Genomic DNA, 19,523 nt, shown 5'->3' with positions numbered 1-19,523 from the left:
AACATTTGCCATTTTAAGAAGACCCCAACTGCCACCTTACTCTATGCCAACAACTACCTGACACTTGCTGTCAAGCATATAAAATGACATGACAAATGTGATAAAAACCCGTAATCATCAATAGCATTTTAAGCATACTGCTTTACCACCAAGGGTAAAGATGTCTTGAGGCCTAGAGGTGCCACTGCTCTTTGTAACAAAACAGAGGTGTTAGTGGTCTCAAACCCAGTAACAGTAATGCTGGAGGATAGCAGTTGGGTAGCTTATCAGCACCAATATATACATTTAACCAGATGTTTAATATATAGCATGCCATGACACAGTAAAACTTGTATTTTGTCTCAAACTTACAGCTGTTGGTTTGAGTTACCTGACCTTCAATCACTTCTGGTCATCCGAGTCCAGCAAGTTACACAAACAAAATAATGACATCCATAGTGAACTGAAATGCAGCCATGGGAAATTATTGTAACCTCTTTAAATACAAAATAAGATTTCATTCAGTTCCACGTCACAACATAGAAAAGAAAATTGAGAAGAATGAATGAAAAAATTTAGAACAAAACCAAATCATATCAATGCCTGGGCTTTATTATTTTTGAGTTTAGTTTCTTCTTAGTTTTACTCTGAAGTTGGGACAGGTGACAGTGGCAGCTCTGAACTCAGGGCTCTAGTAACACACAGCATCTCCACATCTTCTATGTTAGAGCTCATTGCACCAATGACATAAGTTTGTCATCGTAGCACATTTTAGTCTTGGGATTCGAGTCAACAGTCCTTCTAATGCTAGCACCTCTGGCCTTAAACTCTTAGCCACCACTGTACAGTATCTAATGAGTTGTAACACTTGCACCAGTGTTTGGTGACATAGTTTTGTCATTCAGTTATTCATGTCATGCCCTGGTGCCCATGCAATCAAGGCTTAGTGTGCTACCACCACTGGTTATCCTTGGCACCACTGCATCTGATGAGGTACAGCAAAACTGGCTCTATGTGATTACTTACAGCTTTGATTCTCTTGCTCTTGCCGTCATTTTCCACTGTCACTACTATTTACACTTAGTAATAGGACTGTCACTTGTACTTTATTTATTATCATACCTGAGCCGCTGAAACCAGCATCTTTTGCATTGCCAAATCTGGGCCAGAAAGGTACCCCATGTCACAGTATACCGTATGTCAGCAGTTCTCAAGCTTTCATATTTCGCGCCCCTTCTTTTCTACCTGGAATAATTCTGCGCCCCCTGCATAATATAAGATAGATGAGAATAACCCATGATACAACTAACAAAGGTATGATACTCATGCCGTGTCGCGGTATCCTATTATTTTTACTTCCATAAGATTTCCATGTGTTTGGCTAACTTCGATGAAATATTTGCAAATTTTTCTTAAGCGCTTTAACAATTATTAAAATGCCTTGTGTGGGTTTTAGTGGTAATTCTCATCCCAAAAACAAAGAATAAATTATTTGATCTTATTTAATTATTTTTTTATGTAAAGAAACGATTAAATATGTTTTAATGTTTAAAAACTTCATAAACGAGGACACCGATGAAGTCAATCTGCGCGAGACGAACGTATTTTCGTCCGAAAAATATTATACCGCTGTTAGTTGCATCATGAAAATAACCCAAAACGGAGTAAATTATTTAACTCAATTTGGCAATATTGACTACGCTGCCAATGTGGTGCAGTCGCGCCGCATTATCGCCTGATCTACTGTTACCCGAATGTTCGTGACAGATACCGATACGTCTCGAACTTTCTGGATTGAAAATACGCGACTATAAAAGCAGCAGCAGCGGCGCCTCTCGTCATAGAAACAAACTTCAAATAGAAAAGGAGCTCAGAGTGTTCATCTCGAATATCAAACCAAACCTGGACAGGCTGTGTACTTTAAAGGAGTCATTAGATCTATGCCTTAGAAATGTTTTATTTTAATTTTAGTTATAATGCATTCGTTGTGATGATATGCTTGCAAATTTAAATTTGAAATAAAAATGTTTATTTATTCAACGCCCTTCTTGTATGGGGGGTATGGGAGTGTTTGCGCCCCACAGTTTGAGAACCGCTGCCATAAGTATTTCTTATCGAACTAACAGCTGTTGCTATGAGTTCCCTGAAATGTATGACTATGGACACACCACCAATCAAATTCAGAAGGGCTTTTTTGGATAAATAGAAACCATTAAATCAATAAAATAAAATAAAAATGAATAATAGTAATTCCTTAAGAATTAAGTGGTGAATATGGGATTATGAGTCCGAATAGCCTCAGCCATACAGTAGTAGTCATCTTCATAATCATATAACCAATAGATGCACGATTTATCATATTACTAATCCCAGTGGACATCTATAATGCTGGGAAAATACAGCTGTAAGTTCCATCCATCCATTTTCCACCCCGTTGAATCCGAACACAGGGTCACTGGGGTCTGCTGGAGCCAATCCCAGCCAACACAGGGCGCAAGGCAGGAACCAATCCCAGGCAGGACGCCAACGCACCGCAGCAGCTGTAAGTTACAAAGTTCAACTTGTTACTCTATAACTACTTAGTCCAGGGTTTTCTGCACTACAAAATGCTTAGAAATATTAGTTTAAGTCACAGTGTACATTAAAAGTTCAGGTAAATTCCAAGCTGAAAGCTACAAGTGTTCTAAGATGCCTAGTCCATAAGAGTCATTGCTTGACAGGTTTAGAGTTGTCAGTGCTACACGACACCATGTGCAGATGTTTTAGAACTATAAGGTCAGAAGGCAGAGTTACACCAGGGTTACAATATGTCCAAAAGGTGACTTAGCTTTAAATTACCAATTGAAGATCCAAGTGTTGCAAACTACAAGGCTAATCAGTACTTGTGATCTAGCACCCCAAATCTAGAAGTGGCTATAATAAAATAGAAGAGGGTCTTAAAAATGTCACCAGGCTGGCAGATGCCAGGCTTAGAAAATGCAAGACCTTATGGTGACAGTGGCATTTGCCACCAAGTCCAATGGTTTTGGTGATATAATTAAACAGTTATAGGTGATAGTACCAAAAATGTTGCCTGGCTTATAGGAACTAAGGATTTCATAACGCTCCAATGATATCAGCCACTGAATAGTACCAGAGGAGATGTATTTATAAATCATTTCAAACAACAGGACACAGGATACATCTTGCTGGGCACATCTGCTTTTATTACTTTCTGTCAGAATATGTTAAGTGTGTAGGTTTGTCACAGCAATATGATACCTCTTCCTCTTTCCTAGCGCTCTATTCAAGTCTCTTGCTGTTTGTCTAATGGTCATGTTGAGACTGACATTGATCCCAACTTGTTTGGTCTCCAAGTTCCCCACACACTCATTAGTTAATGGCTACCTTCTCACCTCCATTTTACAGCTACCTCTAAAACACTCAGTTAAAGTTACTGTATATCATGCAGACCACACTCCTCTCCAACTTCCAAAACATATTAAACATTAAAGAAATGTGCATTGGTATTTCTGTCTGCTAGGTTTAAGGAAGTAAAAGAAAGATGATGACATGACCTGTCCATTCTCCAATGTTCCACAGGCCTGTTTTCTATGGCCCAAGTGTTCGGGAGTCCATCAAAAGTATCAAAAGGTGCCCAGGACCTTGGCCATGTGGATCAAATTGAAAGCCAATGCTCAATTTGTCTGAAATATGCTGGCATAGATGTAAGGCTTAATATTGCCCTGACAAAGTGTGCTGTCATGATGTAACCGGTCAGCCTGTAGTTAGAATATAGCAAGTTGGATAATGAATGGATAGATGGGTGGATACCTCAAAGCCAGCCTTGTTCTTTTTCTGGAAGGATCTTGAAGTGTGAGCCTAAGGACATGCCTCGACTGCTAGCACAGCTGCACCTCAGAAGGGCTGCCAAATGTGACATAGGTGGGGACATAAGAAACCATCCTTCCTGGTCCATCCCCAGAGGACTATCAAAGAAAGACACCATTTTTGAGTGATCGCTTCACTTGTCTTCATCTATGAGAGACTGCTCTCAGCTCCTTTGTTAGAGTTATTTTTAGAAGCTTGCATATTGTTAAGAGAATGTTTGAGACAGTTGGTAGATACCAATGAAATGTGATCAGCATTTTGAGAATGAAGGGTCAGGCCCATCTCTTTGTTAATGAAGCACCTCCTGTTGAAATGCATTGCTGGGAAGAGGAGCAGAAGATTGCAGAGCTCCATGTGGTTGTCACAGGTGAGCTCTTGTAATAATAAGATATTTTGAGAGGTTTTTGAGCTTTTAGGATCCTCACACAGTACTTACTATTTTTATATGTTTTGCCAGTTTATTACAATCTTTGCAGTAAAAAAAGATGTGTTGGTGGAAAAGGCCAGTTTTGTTCTTGGTTTTAGGGTTTCTTTTCCCCTGTTTGTCTGTTAAATGTTACAAATTTTTCCCATCTCATTTATTTCGGTCTTTCTATGTATCCCCCGCCCAAATATGTCCGACAGCAGTTAAACACTGTCTGCCCCACTCTTTATCCATTTTTCATATTTAATCTTTCCTGTTAAATTATCCTGACAAGTACATTTTGTACTGATTTAGCACTTCTTTTTACTTTCCTCCAATTACTTATATCTATATGGAACCATAACACACCATTTTTAAACCCGCTTAATCCTGTACAGTGTCCTGGAGGGATGGAGTGCAACAAACCCCTGGTCAGGGTGCCAAGCCATCACAGGGTGAACACACTCACCCACTAGGGCCAATCCAACTACCCTGCTTGTCTTTGGACTGTTGCTAGAATCCCACACAGATATGTGGAGAACATGGAAACTCTACACAGGGAAGCAAACCTTGTAGCTGCGAGCAAGTATCCCTACCACTGCGCCACCATGCCACCCATATGGATATAATTTTCATGAAATTCATTGACTTCTGGTTTTCAATGAATAAACATTTTTGATACCCCTGAACATGTTTTGCACATTTTTAGATGTGCATTTGTGTGCCACTTGTAAAAAGTTTGCAGACGCTGCAAGATGAGAATGAATCAATCAATTCTTATGAAATTTCACTCTGGTGAATTCCAGCTACAGTATTCTGCTTTTAACTTTTCAAGTTCAAAGTTTTTAAGGTTGACAGCAATAACAGTTAAACCATTCATTGTTCATACATTTGCAAAACTGGCCAAACCTTGAGTTTTGAGGTTTACAGATTCAGAATTTTGAAATACAGCAGTGGGTTTACATCTTGCATGTATTTTGGCAAATTCACACAGTATGCTGTACTCACATTGCAAATATGGATAAAGTCATGGGGGGGATAAAGTCAGATTTTGTATATTTGTAATTATTGTATTGTGCACTGAGGTAAATTAATAAGAATACATTGTAATCAAATTGACAGGGAGAACTCAAAATGGGGCTTGTGAGATGAACTGAGGATATGGTAGTTCCCACTTGGTGGAGACATAACTCAACATTGAAATTAGAGGAACAAGTGGTGGTGACCTACAGGAAATGGACAAAGAGTACCTGGCCATATACAAGACATACAGTAGGCTGGGATGAGCGTTCACCTGAACAGCAACTGTCCCTTTATACCTGCAGCATTCCAAGTTATGGATTTGAAAGGCTCTTCAAGAGCAACAGAAAGTACAAAGAAAAGGCTTTCTTTTGGAGAGGGGTGAAAGAGGAGATGGTATGAATATACAGAGGCTGCTCACACTGCAACTTAAGAGCATTTACGGCTAGTAATTATTCACTTTTGTTAATAGGAAAAGCCCTTGTAGTTGGTGTCTGGTATTATTTTGTTCAGAGCAGTGCCAATGGCTGGGGATGTCAAAAATAATTTCAGGTGGTTTTGACAACTCTCAGATCCTATTCTCTTCAAGTGTTTTTTGTCTCCATTAAAAACTGTGGTCATGAGCTGGGGACACTCTTTCCCATTATTTTGGGCATTTTGATTGCCAGTCAAGATACCTCGGAGCAGAACAAGCAGAATTTTAATCTAGTGTCCTACAAAAAAACTCTGTGGTTTGCAATTGCATCTTAGTTCCAAGCTTTCATGCAAGAGTATCATTGAGTAAACTATTCTTTTCTAAAACCTCAAACCTTGCTGCTTGTTATTATTCCTAGAAGTCAATGAGGCTGACAATTGGAGGTATTTACTAGCAGCTGAGGATCTTGACAAAAGCCCTTCTGAACTCGACGTTGAAGATTGTGTAGATGACTGGATTTAGTGCACTGTTCACATAACCCAGCCAGGTGGTGGCGCTATACACTCCAGGTGGCACATAGCAGGGTGTGCAGTGTGTGTTGAGAATGTGAGTCACAAAGAAGGGCAGCCAGCAGATCAGGAAGACACCTGTAAGGTAAAACAGAATATCATCAGAATGGTGGTACAAATAAAATTAATGAAGTGAAGGAGAGGGCCTTACCAAGGACAATGGCCAGCATCTGTGTGGCCTTCCTCTCACGGATGTGCAAGCTTCTGCGCTTCACGCTAGACCGCAGACTTATCTGAGTCTTCCCATCAGGTAGGTTTAGCACTTCTGATGCTCTCTTGGCCAGCTGTCCCACTGACTCTTTCACTGGCTCAGCACCCTCATCCTGGACCTCAGACTTGACAAAAGAAGCTTGACTGATGCTACAGCAGTTGGGAAGCTCCAAAGGGGCGAGAAAGGTGTTGTGTGGAGGCCCAGTGGTCTGCTTCCTCAGCATGAGAGAAGTAGCAATGGAGCCACGCTGGTCCAGCACTTCTTCTTTCTCCTGTTAATCACAAAATGCATTTTACTGCCTTCAGTTTAAATGGGCTGCCATTATAACTATATCTCCAAGTGCTCTTTCGTACCATTTTGTTTCATGGACTACTCATTTCTGTAAGATTACCTTCCTTAAAATAATGGAATTAATTGGAGCTTTCGAAGTGACATTAAGAGGGGTAGTGTGAGGTGTGAAATTTATATTTAACTAGGGGGCTCTGCCCCCTGTTTGCTTCGCTAGCCAACCCCCTTGCGGACCCTACGCACTAATCATTACGTGGATCTGCAGCTTGTGATGAATCATGCTGCGCTTTTGGATAAACACGTGATATCTCCGTCTTTCGAAACTATCATCGCTGACAATTCGTCACATGTTGGTTTATTATATATGCAAGCATTCTCTTTCAGATTCATATAGAAATCCAAGAAAACTTCTTTGTCCGTGTTTTTCAGATAAATTTCACATAATGTGCGATACTTTTGGACATATGGATTTGTATCCATTTTTGGCTGTAGGATTTCTAATACGTCCAATCAGTTTAATTCTTTCGATTCTATGTTGCATTGCTTCTCCGTGATCAGAAATATAAACCTCACTGAATTGTGATTTCTTTGAAATTAAACTTGTAGTAGCTCTGTCATATCACCATGTCCATATTCAATCTCTTTTCGCTGTTCTGTTATTTCACTGAGTAATAATTTCCATTTGTTACCACTAATGTTATCTTTACTATCAGTTTTTTAAAAATTTTAATACTTTCATAATCTCTAATCTGCTCTGCATGTGCATCACACCAGTGTTTTTGAACCTCTTTAAGATGTTTTACTTTGTCTTCTAATCTTTGTTTTTCTTTTTCTACTGTTTGTCCTTTATTTCTGCCCCCGCTTGGACCTGTTAGGTTTTCGATTCATCTCTTGGCACAAAGTCTTGTCTCGCGGGACGTGAAATTATCTCTCTGAATTATCTCTCATCTCGTCTCTCTGAAAAAGTCTTTTCTCATCCCAAGATTTTTATATATAATAGAGAGATATTATAGGATAGCATATACTGTATTGCTATACAAACAGTAATATATAGATTACTATATATACCATATATATATTGTGAAGGATGGCCGGCCATATATTCCGGCCCACACCTTCAAGCCGTCAGATGACGCCCTCCCAGCAGCATGGAGGTTCCCCGAATTCCAGTAGGGCCTCATGGACCTTGTAGATTTCATAAACAACCCTGCTGGATACCATGGGGACCACCAGGAGCCGCTGTAGGGAAGCTTGGGGAGTGCTACGTGCCCTGTAACCCGGAAATACGTCCTAGTCACATGAACAGTAGGAACGACGTGCTTCCAGGGTGAAGAAAAGGACTTTGTATCTAACCCGGAAGTGATAAAGAATCTCATGGACTGTATGGTGGATTCACTTCCGGGTCAGGAGATATAAAAGGACCATGGGAAATCTCAGACACTGAGCTGAGCTGGGAGGAAGGGTGGCTAAGTGTCTGGGAGAGGAGGAGAGTATTGTATTAGTTGTGTATTATAGGAGTAGTGTGGAGTGGAGGGTGCTTAGTGCACATTATTATAATAAAACTAATAAGTATCGTACTTTTACCTGGTGTTTGGCGTGGTACCTGAGGGTTCAAGGGAGCAATAGTGCCCCCTACTGTGACTATATATATATATATATATATATATATATATATATATATATATATAGAGAGAGAGAGAGAGAGTGTAAGAGAGTCACACATGTGCACATATACTCTTCACATATATATACACACACTCATGTAAAGTCAGTTACCCCAGAATCCTTTGTTGTTACTTCTAACCCTGTATTTTCTGTCAAGCAGCTACCCTTTTCATCAAGAATAAAGAGAAGAAATGAGCTACAAACTACAGTTGACCCTGGACATGTCTGTTACTGAGTGATTATGAAATAGCTGTCTATCAATTCTGTGTAAATATTAGAGTATTAAAAAGTATAATACTTGGTTACAGCACATGCCATTTACTTATTTACTTACATATTCAAAGCATACTGTTACTATAAAAAAGGCACCATGGTACTGCAGGGAATTGTTTTCAGCTTATAAAGTTCTCTGTTTCTCCTGCCAAGGGGAGGGTGAAGCTTATTTCTTTTTTGGATTAAAGACTGCAAAATGTCAGTCTTTGCCTGTAATCAAAAAAGTCCCCAGCAGGCCATGTTTAATTTGATGTAATCCACTTCAGTTTTGTGAGTTCAGATCCTATCCCAAACATTTTGACGCAGCAATAGCCACCCTGAGAGGAGATGTCAGTCTCTCACAGAATATACTCACCCAGGCTCGATTTAGAATTTCAAATAACCTAACCAGCATGCTTGGGATGACCCAAAAAAAGAAAAAGCCCACATGGAGCTGGTGAGAACACATGAACACTACATAGTGACAAGTCTGTGAAGTCCATACTTCTGCACTAGCAAGTCACCAAATTATTGTTAGATGAAAAGATGGAAATAAGTAAACTTTATATAGCACATTTTTGATCAATGACAAACCATAGACAGCAAAAGCATACAGAACATAAAAACTCACACACCTGCTTGAATGTCAGATATGCGGTTTAAAATAATATGAATCATGAACTGTAAATACATTAAACAGACCCGATGTGTATAAATATTGCACAATCAGTACATTATGTTTGGTTATATGTTACACTTTATATACAAATTGTGATGGATGTATTATATGGGTGAGAGGTCTGGCTGGGATGGGGCAAGGTTCCTTACCTTGATGGGATGCCAACCCTTCAAAGGCACAAGAAAGAGGATGGAGATCATCCTGTATCAGCCAGGAGACATACCAGTACAGCAGTGATTACACTGGCATCCTGGCAGGGTTTGACTGAAGAACAATACCCAGATCAGGGGGCCAGTGTGGAAGAAGGACAAGAGGAGACAAGCTGGCAGGTCCACAAGCTCTCCCAACATGCTAGATGGCATCCTCCCAGGGTGACGCTACCTGTGCTAGCACCTGCAGGGCACACTGGGAACTGCAGTCCCATAGGGCAGCCTTGTCAGATTTCGTGGTACCCCTGTACAATCATGGGGTGCTGCAGGGTCTATCATTCCTACTTTGTGGGACTTTGTTAACCCGGTAATACTTCCATTGAGCTATGCTGTAGCACTGGAATTACTCCTGAATCCAACATAAAAGAAGCCACGCGACCTCAACCAGGTGAACTGGAGTCGGGTGGAAGTGGGCAAAGTTTGCCTGGAGGAGTGGAAGGAGAGATAAAAAGAGAAGGTAAAGAATTGCATTGTATTTGTGATTTTCAAAGCCTTTTGTAAGGTATTGCTAAAAACAAACCTTTTTTTTATTGTGCAGTGACGTGTTGTGGTGGTTGTGTCTGGGATTTGGGGTGCTGAAACACCCCCTACTGGTGTCAACATTTATTTTTGAACTCTCTATCCCAGTTGCATCAAATGCAAAACAGGAATGAAGTGTGGATGAGGTGCCTGTCTGTCTCTGGGTGTCCTCACACATAAACTCTCACAAAAGTCTTTTACAAAAGAATATTCGTTCAAATATTTTCAGACATATTTAATCCAGTTCTATATTGGTGATAGACCAGAGCCTATCCTAAAAATAAAAAAGTTTTTCCAATCTTCCTAAAATTATGTCATGTCATTTCCTAACCTACTTAATCCAGATCAGGGTTGCAGTGGGGTCTGTTTCAGATAGCATAGCGTGAAAGGCAGGAACAAACCCTGGACAGGGCAAACACATACGCACTCACACACAGTAGGGCCAGTTTTGTGTCATCATTTCCCTTAACCTGCACATCTTGGGACAGTGGGAGGAAAGTGGCACACTCAGACAGACACAGTAAAAACATACAAACTCAGACAGGGAGGATGTGGGATGTGAACCCTGGTCTCCTTACTGCAAAGCAGCAATGCTACCACTGCGCCACTACAACCTAAAATTATCCTTATGTTTAATAAAACAGTCCCATTTCATGTTTGCTCCTATGTTGGTGCCTTGTGGATGCTCAGCTTTAAGCACTCGTGTCTCTCAGTTTCAGCTCCATGGTTTCTAATCCCAGTCTGTGCAGTTTTAAATGTGCTACCTTTAATGTGTGTTTTTTTTCCACTGAGCACACTTACCTACAAACTCTATTTAAATTTGCCAAGTAACTTAAACCGTAGTCTACAAGATGTGTGAGAAAACCTGCATGGACACAATTAACAAGCTCTACAACAAAGCTCTTCTGAACCCTGAAATCTGGAGGTATGACAAAGAAAAGATAACTGATAACCAAATGTGCAAAGTTTCTGTGTTATGTAAACTACTAAAACAAGTTTAAAAATGTAAAAGCCTCACAAATGTATACATACTGTACATACAATTCAGATAATCAACACACTTTAATAAAATCCATCCTCGCCTTTGTAGCTGCAGGTGACTGAAACTAATCTTAATCAACAGTCGGGTTTTAATAGTTAACTAAAAGATGCCGTGGAGCAGCATTTCAACTAAAATCAGATTATCTTCTACACACAAATGTAAGAATTGATTTTTAGACTGAATTATGCAAATTAGAATGTGAAAGTAGGCACCTCTGCATAAGTTCTTAATATTTCTAAAGTTCAATTGCAGTTAATTGCCAGTAGCAATTTTGTGCCTTTCTTTGGTATGACCAAACCAGAATTTCTTCAGAATGAGAAGCTCACTACCAATGAAGACAAATGTTGGATAAAACACATAACTGGATTTAAACTGTCAGCCTAAGTCAGGTAAGCAGATGGACTGCATTTCCCAGGCAAAAATATTAAAATTGTACTCAGTTAAGAACAAGACTGTAACCTAAGCAAGGGGGTATGTGGGGCATAAACCTCACACAAGTTTTACAGAAACAAATTATTCAAAAATACAAATCGGATCATTGTACTTTCAAATTATGGCAGCACCGAGTCTTAAAATGTAAAAGTGTTATGCTGAGCCAAGGTAGGGCAAATGAAAGAGGGAAAGTGTTCAGGATATGGAGGAGCCACTAGTGAGGTCAAAACACAGGTATCAAGAAAAAGCCATACAAGAAAGCCTGAGCATAAAGTTAAGATGAAGTCAAAAGTAAGCTATCATAAAAGATTGGAAAATGAGACAGACGTGACCATTCAGTCCATGAGGTTCATTTGTTTAGCTAATGGCTAAGCTGTCACAATATCTCATGCAGATTCTCCGTAAATGTCGTCAAGGTTTCTGCTTTAACTAAATGTCTCGATAATTCCACAAATCTTTTAAAAAAATGTACCTTCTTGCATCAATGCTAAATTCACATCTTGAGTATTTGACTGTCTGTTAAGTTGGAAGAATTCTGTGACATCTATTTTATTAATGCCTTTGAGGATTTTGAAGACCTGGATTAAGTCCCCATGCAGTCTCCTTTCCTTGAAACTAAATAAGTCTAATTCTCTGAGTCTGTCAGAGTAGGACATGCCCTTAAGTCTTAGACTGCACCTGGTTTGGTCTTGTCTGCACAGCTTCAAGTGCTGCCATGTTTCTTGTACCGTGGTGATGGGAACTGCACACAATTACTTGGTTTGAGAATAATGTCCCTTGGTGCATATTAAACAGTTTTTATGATATAACTTATTTTATTTGCCTTTCTATTATATAATCTCTGAAGATTACAGTACATCCCTTGATTTATTTACAACAGGTGTTATGATATAACCTAGGATTTTTATGTCTTTCAATAGCTTATGTGCACTATGCTTAGATGATGAAAATGTGTCAACATAAATCCCTAAATGTTTTTCAGTGGATGCTTTCTGTAGGACAATCTCTTCCATGGTGCATTTTTCAAATGTTAGCTCAGTTCTGAAGCTTGTCCAAGTCTTTCTGAATTGATTTTGCTGTCTCCTAAGAGTCTTTTTTTCCCTCAATTTTAGTATCATCTGCAAATTTCACAAGTTTTCTAATCATACTGGAACAGTCACCGGACTGATCCTTGAGGGATGTTGTGATCAAATGAAAGTGAGAGGAGATCACAAAAAGAAAAAAAAAAAAAAAAAAAAAAAATATTATATATATATATATAGTGACGGATGGCGCCCAGCACCATTACCCAGCTGGGATGCCTCTGAGGCGGAAGAAAAGTTGGAGAGGACTTCCGGGGGACACTCTCTTCCCCGAACTGTTATTTGGCAGCTCCCCTGGGTTGCAACACCATCTCAGATCCCTGCAGGGCTGTGCAGAGCTGTGGGTACTGCAGGCACGGCAGAGCCCAACTGTGCCTCAGTCGCACCTGGGGGCAAGTCCATACCTCCTTAATGAACCTCCTGGAATACTCCTAGGTGTAGCTTAAAAAGGAGCCAGCCGCCTCTCAAGAGGAGCCAGAGTTGCAGGATAACACTGATGAGGCTCGCCTGGGGAGGAGAAAAGGCTCAGAAGAAAAGGGGCGGAGTTTCACTGTATTAGTAACTTGTTGGTACCAGTCCAAGAGACTGCTTTGGGCCTGGCTGCCTTTCTATAAATAAAGGCTCTTGTTGGACTGAGCTGGTGTGATTGCCTATTTGTGTCAGATTGGGGTGTCTGTTGCGCCCCGTGTCTTCACAATATTTATATTAATATATAATATATAAAGATAGAGGGAGAGAAGAAAAGAGTCATTAATATCAATCATGCGTATGCTCTTAGGCTTTATGATTATTTTACGACTACTGATTCATCAAGAGACCATGGAGAATAGAAATGGACTTACACTGTTTACAATAACAACAAACAACGTTCATTCCTGTTTCCAAGGCAGATGAAGTGTGAAGATCAGAAATGTCACCTCCACTTCTTCCAGACTCCTCCACTTCTGCTCCTGGTACCGTAAAAGATGATGGCGGCAGGGAGTTGTCAGCATTAGACTAACAACTTTCTGTACCACTCAAGGTATTGTGCTTTATTTTGTCTAACATTCATTAATTAAATGCGGCTTTCCCAGTTAAGACCCTAGCTCTTTTACTTGTTTATAGGTTTCAGTTCAGAGGGGAAGCCATTGTGACCAGGAGGCATGTGGGGATTAAGCAGGACGGCCCTTTCATTAGAGAGCCTAGGGAGAGCTGGGGTGTCTAGGAAATACTTAATATTAGAAAGAGAGGGACTGTCATTTTAACAAACAAATTAGTGTAGAACTTTGAGAAACATTCATTTAAACAGGTTTATTAGTAAGGAGGTCAAACTAAAAAGAAACTAAAGCAAAGCAGGGAATGTTTACACCTCACTATATAGTAAAATAAACCATAACAAAAACACATAATAATTGCAAAATGCATAATATCAAATGAAACACAGGCATTCAATTTTATTAAATTTTAATGCATATTTCTTTTTGTTCTGAATGTTTGAATATACTGATGAAGCAGCAATTTCCTCCCAAACATTTTGGCTGTCCTTTTTTCTTTGTTGAAACATTGTATGTGCTGCATATGGTGCAGTAGGAGTGGGCTCCCTGTTGGAGATCCCAGAATTCTCTGGCTTACCTTGATCCTCTTTTTTTATACTGGCACACAAGGCCGCAAGAATTCTCTCAGGTTTCATATTTATTGCACGCCATCTTAGGAATAATGGATCAAAATATTTATCTGCTTTTACAAGTTTGGGAAGTTGATTTATTGAATTGATATTTTGTGACCTTACTAATATTTTTGTGACAAGTTTTAGCAAGAAAATGTGCAGAATTTGCTGAATTAAATATTCAATAATAAAGCCCAAACTGTCAACAAGGGAAAGTTAAAATGAAACAATGAAAATAACAACAGGACGCTCCCATCTGCAAACCTCCAATTAAAGTTTCATTGCTGAATTTAATTTATTGTGCATTTTGCACTTATTGTGCATTTTGATTATTATTATTATTGTTATTTTTCTGCTGATTTATTTTTTTAATAATATATATTGTGGTTTAAATATCTTCTGCTTTGATTTAGTTTCTGCTTGGGCCATGTAATTATTTTTTACTTTATTATTAAGAAGGTCTGACTTATTTTTGAGAGCTGAAATAAGAGTGAATGAGTCAAGTCTCGTAAGTTAAAGAGCAAACGTTTTTTTGTGCTTAGCATCAGATATCATAGTGTACCTACATAGAGTTCAGGTGCAGCACACTAGAAAAAAAAGTTGAATTAAATCAATAACTCACAGCCAAGGTTCATCACATAAGCAAGTGAGCTTTTTAGAGACAAAATGCATGATTTTAGTTTAGAGATTTATTGTTACCTTGACAGAACCAAACTGCCAGCAAAACATTAATTGCTTTTTTGATAGCTGGATGGAAGAAAGCAGGATCAGCCCAAGAGACATTGCTGATGGAAATAAATTCTTCTAATCTAGACAACAATTGATCTTGAAATTAGTTATTTTGTAGTACGTAGGTGTTAAACCTCAGTTGACCTGCTTGAATTAGTGGGGAAGGAAAACAGAGCTGCTAAAGGATGCATTTACAATCAGATAGAGAAGTGAACATGAATGACGCACTCAAGACTGAAAAAGAAAGCAAATGAGATATTATATAATATATCCTGGATTGGGATTGGTAATGGGGGACAAAATAAGAATTTTCTTTAGCCAAAGGGTTTTAAGGAAAAAGTTGAATTAAAATCAGGGAGAAATTTGTAGAGTAAACATATGGAATTTGGCTAAGGTAAAGAAGAGGAATGGGATATTTCTCTAGCTGAGGATTCAAAAGGATTTTTACACCAACACAAAAAAATGACCTCAAAATATTTAAAAAGCAGATTATGGTTGGCTAACTGTAGGAGAAATAAAGACTTATAAGGTGTCAGGGAACAGGAAGAGAATGTCACTTTTTCCCATTAAATATTTCCACTAGCCATCCCCCGTTACTTCACCCGCGTATTAGTGAAACGGGACAGTGAGGAGGGCCGCACCCAGCTCTCTACTCTTGACGTCACTCTTCCCCCCTCCCTTCAGCCCGCAGCCACTGTCTCAGATTAGCGCAAATATATTGCTCTTGCAAGCAAACTATGATTCTTGGCGCAATGAGAGAAGTTGCAAAATCAACCGGTGTTGATCAATGTTCAAGCAAATTATAGAAAAAAAGATCTAAATCCGTTGTGTAGTTCTCTCATTCGCTAAGCGGAGTTAAGGTTATGCCCCGAGGCAGACACGTGAATGAGGTGGGCCCCGCCTCCCTCCCTGCATCCCGATGAGTCTCTCTTGGATTTGCGCTAATAAATCGGTACCGCAAATGAAGTATGATACTTGGCACGATGAGAAAGTCGCAAAATTAATGGAATGTTCAAGCAAATTATAGAAAAAACCCGATTTAAATCTGTTAAGTAGTTCTCTTGTGAAAAGCGCACAGACATACAAATGGGTCTAAAAAACTATAAGACATTTCGCTCTTGGACCACGAAATTTTTAAAACCGTTTCTTAGCAAGCACCTATGGGCCAAGGATAACCTACATTCCAAATTTCAAGGCCCAAGTCCTCATGGTTCGGGAGATATTGTGATGAGTAAGTCAGTGGTATTTCGCTTTTATATATATAGATTAGCAAATCACACTTTTCCACCCTCTTCTAATCCTAAAATGAAGGTGAGGATTATAGGCTTCTCTGGTTCATTCATCAGTATAGGAGTTTGGAAACTGCTCATGGCACCCTGAAAATGATGAGGTGAGCCACTGAAACCTCCCAGCCACACAGTCACATCAAAGATGTTACCATAGAAGCAAAGAAGAATCCATCCATTATCCAACCTGCTATATCCTAACGGCCAACACAGGGCACTAGTTTTAATATTAGCAGTGCTGAGTGGAATTGAGACAGAACAAAAGCATTCAGGTCAAATTACAGAGGAGTAGTGGAGACAAAGTTAACAATGGAATACATGGACAGGGTAACTGCAAAGGTAAGCAATGGGAAATCTGGAAAGAAACATTGCAAAACAAAAAAATAAAAAAACAAACTGAAAATGTGGCTGCAAATATAAAATCATTGTAGAAGACAGGCAAAGGGATCAGTGTAGCTGTCGACAACAATGAAGGACTGAAGGAGCTCAGAAATAAACAAAGCAAAATATAACATCAGGACTTAAAAGTCAATACAAGGCTTATGGGAAGTGACTGAGAAGCTGAAGTGGAATATGAGCACCTCATTTATATTTTGGCTCAGTACATTGTAATTTCTTGGAAACTAGGAGACACAGTATCCCATGTGGACAACAGTGGCAAATGATCAGAATTTTGCACATCGTTGAAGAAGGACACATTATCGGAAATGACTTCTCTAATGATATCTGGATTGGGAAGGGAGATTTTCTTCACTGGGCTGGCCACTTTTGAAAGGGATCTCCTTGCTGAGCATAAGCCAGTAATAAGTATAAACGTTTAAAGACAATTGAATAGGTTGACAGTGGGAAATGATTGACAAAATTTGTAAAACCATCTACCTTAGCACTTGTCCACTCACCTTCAAATGTCCTGGGATCTGCCTGTGTTACTGCCTGAGTAGGCTTTGCACATTCTCTCCATGTAAGCATTTTTTTTCCTTCCTTATCCCAGTTTCCGGCAACTTACTAGGACTTGACCTTACCTTATATGAGCAAATATGAGCGTGTGGCACGAGAGTACTCTACACCCAATACTAGTTTGGTTTCTCATTTTTTTCCAGATGCTTTTGCGATGTTTATGTTCACCTCTTAGAAATCATTAGCAGTCACCCAGGTCTGTAATATTGCCTTACCACTTCTGTGGTTACACAAGCTGGCTGGATCCTTCCACAACTTTTTCGGAGGGAAACTCTCTTCCTCCTTTTTCTCAGGAACACATAGATACGAAGGTATACCACGAGGGTGATGACAAATGGGAGGTAGAAGGAGACAACTGAGGAGTAGATGACAAACTGTGGGTTGGAAATGGAGCAGATTCTTGGGTCCTCTGCAAAACATTGCAAATATTTAATTTACAAGAGCATTATGTTGAAATTTATCAAATCCTACTATATTTTTACTCACTAGCTCATATCTGTTGAAGTCATCAAACCTGTCAGCTGAATGCCAGATTAATGCTAATATGAGAGTTGTTAATCTTGAAACCTTTTTATGCCACACACAATTAACTTCTCATCGAGACACACGTCACCTCATTGTATGTAAAAGTCATTTGAAATCCCACTATTATGTCAAGCACACTGGTCATTTAGACTCATTACATCACATTGGATTCTTTATTATTATAATTTACCTCAAGGTAAGGCCAAAATTACAGATCGAAACCAAGAAACCACCAATAAAAGTTTGAATTTTTTGAAAAAGACAAAAGAAAAAACAAAAAAACAAATTAGTAATAATCAATGGAAAACCTCAATTAAACTTTACAATTAAAATCACAAGGTACATGCAAAACTACTGGCAAAACCAAAGAAAAGCAAAAGAAATGAAAGGCAGCGCCAATTAGGAATACAAAATAATACAAAGAAAAATCTAAACCACAAGATAATAAACCTAAAGATAATGGGAATTAAAGAGTCAAAATCAGGGAGAACAGATCTGAAATATTTTAGAAAAGCACAAATTTCAAAAAGCAAAACTAAAAGTGTTTTAGTCCTCTGAGTGTTCTAACATATCATAAAAATGATGTAGACAGAATATTAGAAAGTGAACCAGGAGATCAAACAAAATGCTAAACCACGCAAGGGTCAAAGCTGGAAAAAAAAAAAAAAAAAAAAAACAACTATCTGATGTAAAGTCAAAGAGGAGAACCCAAAATCAAAATCCAAAGAAAATTGCTACAATTTGATTGCTTGAAAGTAAACAGAGCTTTTACAAGGTTTCCACAAATATGGAAAATGAATCCGTCAGAACGTTGAGTTATATACCGTCAAGTCAAGTGATGCTCCTACTGGTGATCTGTCCCCTAGCTAATGCAATATGCATCATAGCATAGTAATGACAGGCCAAGTGGTGGCACCCACAAGAAAAGCAAAATGACATAATGGGAGATTCAGAATGCAATATGAAACAAAATTAACCAGTCTAAAACTAAAAAAAAAGCTAAAAGTAAAGAACAGACAAAATAATGTGTATTTGAAAGTAAAAAGTGCAAGCACAGAGAAAAAATTAGGAAACTCAGGAAAAAATGAATAAGCTCAAGGCCAAAACCAGAAATGCCAATCATATAGCAGAATATTTCAGAATAGTTAAATGTCTTATGTGGACCTCTCAAGTAACTCATGCAAGCTCTAATTTCTGCAGCATGTAAGAAACTGAAACTGCTATTTTGGAACGTAAAGGACCTAAAGGATTAGTGTGTGTGAGAGAGGATGTGAGGCATTGTTCATAATGACACTCAGTTTTGCTGTAGGTGGTCCAGAGTGAATCCTGTATCTGAGCTTTCTCTTTTAGTTAACCTCTTGATTTGGCTGACCTCTCTTGAAATGATTTTATCAGTCCAGCACACCACAGCATAGAAAATCCCACTGGCCATCTCAGAGTTGTAGATGATGTGACGGATGTCACTTTCCATATTAAAAGAATGTAGTCTCTTAAGGAAAATGAGCCTGCTTTGTCCTTTCTTATATAGTTCCTCCATGTTATTAGACCAGTCCAACTCCTTGTAGGAGTGAACCACCAATTCTTCCACTCCTTGAACAGTGACCGGACATAGAGGCTCTTTAGTGCAGCAAAAGTCAAAAAACAGTTTCTTAGTTTTGCTAATGTTAAGATGCAGACAATTCTCTTTGCACCAAAAAAATGTCTCATTCTCCCTTGTCAGTACACCCCATTAATGCAAATTCCCAT

The 19,523-nt window shown here is 39.0% G+C and overlaps 1 protein-coding gene across 1 annotated transcript in view; it reads right to left on the bottom strand.

Annotated features, from left to right (window-relative positions):
* Positions 1-3,058: 3,058 nt before the first annotated feature.
* The window catches only part of drd3 (dopamine receptor D3), a 78,410-nt gene continuing 61,945 nt past the window's right edge, over positions 3,059-19,523 (bottom strand). The window contains exons 5-7 of the mRNA XM_039744092.1: positions 17,468-17,661; positions 6,408-6,738; positions 3,059-6,334 (exon numbers count right to left, since the gene is read on the bottom strand). Of these exons, the coding sequence (XP_039600026.1) occupies positions 6,138-6,334; positions 6,408-6,738; positions 17,468-17,661 (722 nt within the window). The 3' untranslated portion in view covers positions 3,059-6,137. The remainder of the gene's footprint in view (positions 6,335-6,407; positions 6,739-17,467; positions 17,662-19,523) is intronic.

The sequence above is a fragment of the Polypterus senegalus genome, chromosome 2 (assembly GCF_016835505.1).
Source record: "Polypterus senegalus isolate Bchr_013 chromosome 2, ASM1683550v1, whole genome shotgun sequence".
NCBI lineage: Eukaryota > Metazoa > Chordata > Cladistia > Polypteriformes > Polypteridae > Polypterus > Polypterus senegalus.
Note: the sequence above shows the minus strand (reverse complement) of the source record. Positions and strands in the feature narration are given on the sequence as shown.